The following is a 7,763-nucleotide window of genomic DNA, read 5'->3' as shown; positions in this document are numbered from 1 at the left end:
GTGCAGCAAAATAAACAGCAATTTCACAATGATTATAAAGTCTGTGCACTACACTACATTCTTTATTATTAAACTAAGTAATTAGAACAATGTCAGTCTACATTAATCGACACAATCTTAGGAGGTTCACAGTTCACAGCGAATTATCAGAACTACTTCAGTAAAACAGTAATATCGTGCTTTACCTGGAAGCTGCACTAGGCACTAGGTACAATTGAAAATGTACACATAACGTATCAATCGTAGGACTTACAGATTGTGGTTCGGAGAGCTTGTTGGTCCAAATTAAGAAGATTAGAAGCCGATGAAGATAAAAGCCAAGATTAGAAAAGCAGTCCTCGTTAAAATGACATGCACACAACAAAAGGTTCGAATTGTATTTCTGTGGTATCCTTGAACACAGCGTCTTCTCAACATGATGTAAACACACTAACTAGCGGAAGTGTTTGTGGGCAGGTCAGACTCGCGGGCAGGCGGGGATTATGCAAATGTCTTACCCAGTGACGTATACCGGTAACAGGCCAAAGATTCGAAAATATGACGACTCATTAAGGCGAATCAGAATCGACTTTCTCTTTTGAGAGACAATATCTTTATTTATCATGCAATTTTTTGATTAACAACTTTGCAGATTGTTTTCATTTAAGGATAGCTACGTTATAAATTGCAAAAGAGATATTTTTCAAAAACCCATATGACCTGCTCTTTAAGGACTTTACATTTCCATTGTATAAAAGAGCTATGTAAATAAATGACAGTCAGTAGGGATCTCCATGACTGAGGCCGATGCCATACGCATCTGGATGCATAGCCAACGATACGATACATTAAAGATACATATGAAGCAGCTGCCGATACGATTGACTCCTATCACGATGCAGTACGATCCAATTTCGATTTGATTCAACACAATGCAATACGATGCAATGGAAAAAAAATATATGATGCTATGTGTTACTGGCTCCAGACCTAGGGGGAATCTGGGCCGGCACAAGCCAAATCACGCACCAAGCTGTGAGTGATAAGGAGACAGACACGTTATTGCCTTGCTCGAGTGCAGTTTTAATATGACCCGGAACTCCCCAAGGAACGTCTACCAGGGACGGAAACAGGTCTAAACCGACCGGACAAGTATTCTCAGTGAGAGGCTGAAACAGCATGGTGCAGTTCCCTGGTAGCCCCTTAACTCAACACCGGACCTCATAGACTTTGCCTGCGGGGATGGTAACACCTCTCTTACTGATGCGTACCACACGTGGTGTTGGCTCATCCGTGGTTGTTAGCCGAAGGAGAGAGACCAACGCCTCCACGGTGTTCTCTGGAATACTTAAAGAATCCGTTAGGATAGCGGTCACATCCACGGTGTTGCCATGTTCTTTGATGATTTCCACTAAGACGTTGCTACCTAACAAGGGACAATGGCAGCTTTGACTGACTAAAAGGGGTACTCTGATTGTCACAGACCTATGGTGCTTGCTAGGAATCTGTAGGTCAACACCTGCCCATCCCTCAAGGGGTATTTCAGTACCATTGGCTGCAGAGATTTTAAGGGACTGACTGTTAAGGAGCGGCTGAAGTGGCTGAATTTTGACATGGGGTGATGCCCTATCTATCCTGGTTTTGCTAACCATAGTCACCTGGGCTCCTGAATCTAATAGCATTTCTATTGGCACACCATTGATGTTACAGGAAACAGTTCAACGTTTTCCAATGAGCTGGGCCATACGTTTCTTTGGGTCCAATTGACATGACGTGGCTGACGGTTTAACCGTATCTGTGGGCTTAACACTGTTCACGGTTGCTGGCTGCCCTTCTCCAGCGACCTTTTCCCGTTTACCGACGTTCGTCGCTGCAAACATCCAATGGCCCGATGACCTGCCTGACCACAAACAAAACAATGGGGACAGTTCATTGTCTCTTTCGTTATGCAGTCGGGGCATTTACCCTTTTTCTCAACTGTCAGGGATTGTGGGTGCTTAACAGGTGTACTAGAGCTGCCAGTCGGGCACGGTCAACAGTCTGATTCGCCAGCGTCATTTGTCGTGGTTAGTGAGGACACTTGAGCAGTCAGCTTTCTAATAGCTTGACGATTAGCTTGCAACTCAGCGTCCATTTGGGACTGTTTTGTCGCATCGGTCAGTGTAGTAATGTCAGATTGAGCCACACTCACAGTCACTGACCTAGACTTGGCTACAGCACCCAGGTGCTTTAACCTTCCTTCTTCCTCCATTGTTGACTTTGTCAGCTGCTCTAACAACGAGTCATCACTAACCTGTGTGTTAGCAAGGAAAGGTTTGATGTCTTGCCTAAGACATGAATGACTGTTCTTGTCATTTAACCCTTGATACAAGGTGTGCAGAAAAGTACCCTGAACCAGTCGCTTATCATAGTTAAACTCTGCACCTGGTTGCTGTGACTCGACAAGAACGCTATGTTTTAGCCCTATAAGTCTATAGAGGAACTGATGTGGACTCTCTTTGTCATGTTGTTTAGCATTACTTAGCTCGTGGAAGAGCTTGGCTACACCTTTATCTCTCACATGAGCGCGGAGAAGTCTCTTTAACCCATTCACTGTTAAACCATCGTGGTTAGTGAACATTTCTCTAAAGTGAAAGTGAAAGTGACGTGACATGTGGCCAAGTATGGTTACCCATACTAGGAATTAGTGCTCTGCATTTAACCCATCCTAAGTGCGCACACACAGCAGTGAACACACACACCGTGAACACACACCCGGAGCAGTGGGCAGCCATTTATGCTGCGGCGCCCGGGGAGCAGTTGGGGGTTCGGTGCCTTGCTCAAGGGCACCTCAGTCGTGGTATTGAAGGTGGGAGAGAGCGCTGTACATTCACTCCCCCCACCTACAATTCCTGCCGGACCTGAGACTCGAACTCGCAACCTTTGGGTTACAAGTCTAACCATTAGGCCACGACTTCCCCTAAAGGTACCCAATTTAGTTATCTTGAGCACTGCTCTAATGATCTCAACCTCCATAAACCCCTCTTGTAGAGCAGTATCAATCTGCTTCAGAGACCATTGAAAGAAATGTCCGACCCGGTATCAGATATTTGACCCCCATGAAATTTACATTCCCGGCGTGGAAGCAAAGCTGTGACATCAGACAGTCTCACTACCTGATCAGCAACAGTGGAAGATAGGCTTGTCCGACTCTGGTGGGTGTCACGAGTACCAGTGACACCCAGGTGACCTGGTATCTCCGCTGCAGCAGGTGTGTAAATGTCTCTGTCCATGTGTGACATGGGAGTGTGCAATTCACTGGGTGACTGAGGTGCAAGAGTCTGTGGACGATAGTTGTGTGTGAGTGCCCCTGTCTGATGAAGATGTATGTACGTCCTCTGCCGAGGCAGGGAGATGTTTATGTGTACAAGTGGGTGCAAACATAAGCCTCCCCAGACCCGGAGTCGGCTGATGTCAGTTCGTGTAACAGATCCTGAAGGGAGAGAAGTTGAGTCATACCTTTGTCCTACACTCCTGGTGTAGTCGTAGAGTCGTAGAGCTCTGGTTCACTGAAGCCTTCTGTACTCTCGCTGCCATCTTCAATCGCCTTGGCAACTGACTGTAGTTGACTGGTACTCAACACTAAAAACTTTTTGTGAATCTGGAAAATCAACATCCATCATGGGGTTACAGGAGCCATCGTGACGTTTCACTGTTGACGGCCGCTCTCTGGATGACGCTGGGTGCAGCGGCCTCCCTTGAAGCTTGATCACCAACCTCCACCTCTGCCGTGACAGCTCTCCCCACTCGACGATGCGGGATCCCGGATGAGCCCCCAATTGTTACCGGCTCCAGACCTAGGGGGAATCTGGGCCGGCACATGCCAAATCACGCACCAAGCTGTGAGTGATAAGGAGACAGACACGTTATTGCCTTGCTCGAGTGCAGTTTTAATATGACCCGGAACTCGAGCTGCTGGTCCCCTAGATAACCCGCTAAAGCGCCACACTACCCTCTACAGGTGTGATGGTGAAATACATGAAATATTTTGTTAACTCTTAGAACAATTCTGATAAAAAAAATAAATAAATAAGTGGTGGAGTAACCCTTTATTTTTTTTAAGCAATACAGTAAAATCATTTCCTCTACCCATCACACTATGATTCTATGCAATACGGTACAGATAGTTCAATTTTATTTCTTTAGTTCAGACAGACGGCCATGTTAATCTACATTCTATGTGACTCTCAGGACTCGCCTCGGTCTCCGTAGTTTTGTGATATGTCATATTTACGCAGCAGCAGCGGTGATGAAAGAACGCGCTTGAGAAACCGTTTAGAGAGGAGAAATCAATTTACATGTAATATATTGGTCACAAATTATTGGTCACTTTCTCAATAATAAAAGTGTAGAAAAGTGTACTAATAATTATATGTAAAAAATAGTTTTTACCGATGCAAATATGTTAGAAAAGATGCATCGCAATACAAATGGCAACTTGTATCTGATGCACACTTTTTTAAATCGATGCATCGCATCGTTAACTTTTAGGTCGATGCACCGATGCAAATCAGTGAATCTTACCATCCCTAACAGTCAGTCAGAGGTGGATGTGCTTGTGTTGTGTGTAAAATATGAAGCTGATGAGCGTGTAGAACATAAAGGAAGGTTTGTAAAGCATCTTGAGGTTCACTGTGACTGTAAATATTAATGCTGTGTTTGTTTTCTCTCCTCCTCTTTCCTTTACTTCTCTTTTTCTCCTCCTCTCCTCTGTCTTGTGTCTGTCTGACTGACACGTCTGTTTCTCTGCCCGGCTCACTCTTTCTCTCTCTCTCTCTCTCTCTCTCTCTCTCTCTCTTTGTGTCTGTCTGACTGACACGTCTGTTTCTCTGCCCGGCTCACTCTTTCTCTCTCTCTCTCTCTCTCTCTCTCTCTCTCTCTCTCTCTCTCTCTCTCTCTCTCTCTCTCTCTCTCTCTCTCTCTCTCTCTCTCTCTCTCTCTCTCTCTCTCTCTCTCTCTCTCTCTCTCTCTCTCTCTCTCTCTCTCTCTCTCTCTCTCTCTCTCTCTCTCTCTCTCTCTCTCTCTCTCTCTCTCTCTCTCTCTCTCTCTCTCTCTCTCTCTCTCTCTCTCTCTCTCTCTCTCTCTCTCTCTCTCTGTGCAGGTGCGCTGCAGATCGAGCGCAGCGAGGAGACCGATCAGGGGAAGTACGAGTGCGTGGCGTCTAACTCTCAAGGCGTGCGCTACTCGTCCCCTGCTAACTTATACGTGAGAGGTATGGAACACAGTAGGTACTCCGTAGGTAATACACTTTCATTCACATGTCAGCAAAGACAGCTTCTTTAATTTACCCAGCAGCCTCTGCAGCACTTCTGTAAATGTATACATACGTATCGCATCGCATTGTTATCGCGCGTCTGCCACGCTTGCTCTTTGCTGTGTTTGATCTCACACAGTCCAAGCTGAGCTCTGAGGGACATTGAGCGTCGCAAGCAGAGCAAATTTCTGTTTTTATGAGCTTCTTCCAAGCAGAGGTTCATTCTGCTCGTGAGCAATTCGGAGGAAACGCCCAACTTTATCAACTCAAGGGCTTCCCGTCGGGGTTCATTCGTGATTCTCGGCTAATCGAAGCATTAAAAAAGCTAATTGATTTGAAATGAATTGGGTTTACAGGCATGTAATTGTTTCTGTTAACTCAATTAGTGATATTTGATGTTGGGCTGAAGCGCTCGCGGCCTACTGGTCCGGAAAGAGCCGCCGCGGTTTTAATAGAGAACAAAAGAAGGTAAATGAGGTTCGATGAGGAACGAGCGGGAAAGAAACGGTCCAGTCCTCCTCAGCACCGGCCGTCAATCACGTCTAAATATTTGCTCTGATGAACGCGTTATATTAGATATTAATGTTATCAAGTGCTGCATGATGCCTCTACTAATATTGCAAACGTTTGTGTGCTTGTTAATTGTTTTCTTCATGATTTTTTTTCAGTTGTTTGTCTGTTTGTATGTGTTTAAATTACTAATGGAAACTAATTTGACTTTAGTGTTCACTGCATTCATGATTTACAACTAAATATGAAGGTCTTTGCAGTGTGTCGTGTGTGTGTTTTCTCAGTTTATTTCTTTATGAAGTGAATTTCTCAGAGTAGAGCAAGGCCAAGCCACAATATTTGATATTTGGGAGTGTATATGAATAATGCTGCCACACAAAGACGCAGATTGACGAGCTAAACGTAAGCTAAATGAATGAGGTGACTGTGGCAGATGAAGATGGTTGCAGTGGCCTTTTTACTCTCTCTGTGTGTTTCCCTGGTTTTCTTCTCTGCTTTCCATCTCAAACCCCTTACACCCTCAGAGCTGCGAGAAGGTTGGTGTGTTTTTAGTTTATTTTCTCTCGTTTCTTTTATTTGGCATTTAAACTCAGAGAACTAAATGTCAGTCAAGCAGTAAACAGTGCTGATGATGGTAGCAAACCCGAATCAAATGCAAAGCGCTGTGAAGACGAGGGTCGTGTCGGTCTCGTGTGTTGCATTGTGGGATCTTGTTTGCAAACTTTCCACTCGGAAGGCCCTCTCTCTGTCTCTCTGCACGCGTTGCCATGGAAACCCAGCAATTGGAAATTATGAGCGTGTGCATGAGAACGGTCGCATGCCTGAGCGGCGCTGCGTCGTGATTGGCTGTTGTGTGGTCATGTGCTCTGTGCCACTGTGATTGTGCATCCGTCAGTCTGTGTGTCTGTCTGTCTGTGTGTGTCTGTCTGTCTGTGTCTGTGTCTGTCTGTCTGTGTCTGTGTCTGTGTCTGTGTCTGTGCTCGTGCTCCTGTGCATGCTGTGAAGACGAGGGTCGTGTCGGTCTCGTGTGTTGCATTGTGGGATCTTGTTTGCAAACTTTCCACTCGGAAGGCCCTCTCTCTGTCTCTCTGCACGCGTTGCCATGGAAACCCAGCAATTGGAAATTATGAGCGTGTGCATGAGAACGGTCGCATGCCTGAGCGGCGCTGCGTCGTGATTGGCTGTTGTGTGGTCATGTGCTCTGTGCCACTGTGATTGTGCATCCGTCAGTCTGTGTGTCTGTCTGTCTGTGTGTGTCTGTCTGTCTGTGTCTGTGTCTGTCTGTCTGTGTCTGTGTCTGTCTGTCTGTGTCTGTGTCTGTGTCTGTGTCTGTGTCTGTGTCTGTGTCTGTGTCTGTGTCTGTGTCTGTGTCTGTGTCTGTGTCTGTGTCTGTGTCTGTGTCTGTGTCTGTGTCTGTGTCTGTGTCTGTGTCTGTGTCTGTGTCTGTGTCTGTGTCTGTGTCTGTGTCTGTGTCTGTCTGTCTGTGTCTGTCTGTGTCTGTGTCTGTGTCTGTGCTTTTGCTCGTGCTTCTGTGCACGTGTCTGTGTGTGTGGCTGTCACTCCAGTGACAGACGTGCTTTCTGCAGACAATCAGTTTATTGATCGCTCCACAGCATCACTTTTTTCCAAAGCACTGAATTGACTGACGTCTCATCAATATCATCTGTGCCGAGCTGTCCGTCAAACATCGTATGATCAGAGCGCGACAGCAACCGCAGACGAGTCTCAAACACAGCGGCTGTGTCCGTTCACTTCAGTCACACTTAAAAAACATCCGGACGTTGCATTAGATTAATAAACATGTCGTGTATTTTAGAGATGCAGAAGCCAAACTTTTGACATGAAGATTTGTGGAAAACTGACTTCATACATTCACTAAAAATCCCTGGCTGATTCAAACACACACACACTCACACACACACACACACACACACACAGACACAGACACACACACACACACAGACAGACAGACACACACACA

At 45.8% G+C, this 7,763-nt stretch overlaps 1 protein-coding gene across 1 annotated transcript in view; it reads left to right on the top strand.

The window, feature by feature from the left end:
* Window positions 1–7,763, top strand: part of LOC107655457 (receptor-type tyrosine-protein phosphatase delta-like) — a 78,327-nt gene that overhangs the window by 17,304 nt on the left and 53,260 nt on the right. The window contains exon 3 of the mRNA XM_016442948.1: window positions 5,120–5,230. Within this exon, the coding sequence (XP_016298434.1) occupies window positions 5,120–5,230 (111 nt within the window). The remainder of the gene's footprint in view (window positions 1–5,119; window positions 5,231–7,763) is intronic.

Source organism: Sinocyclocheilus anshuiensis, unplaced genomic scaffold, assembly GCF_001515605.1.
Source record: "Sinocyclocheilus anshuiensis isolate Anshui unplaced genomic scaffold, SAMN03320099.WGS_v1.1 scaffold1116, whole genome shotgun sequence".
NCBI classification, from domain to species: domain Eukaryota; kingdom Metazoa; phylum Chordata; class Actinopteri; order Cypriniformes; family Cyprinidae; genus Sinocyclocheilus; species Sinocyclocheilus anshuiensis.
The sequence above is the reverse complement of the archived record's forward strand: the minus strand, read 5'-3'. Positions and strand labels throughout refer to the sequence as shown.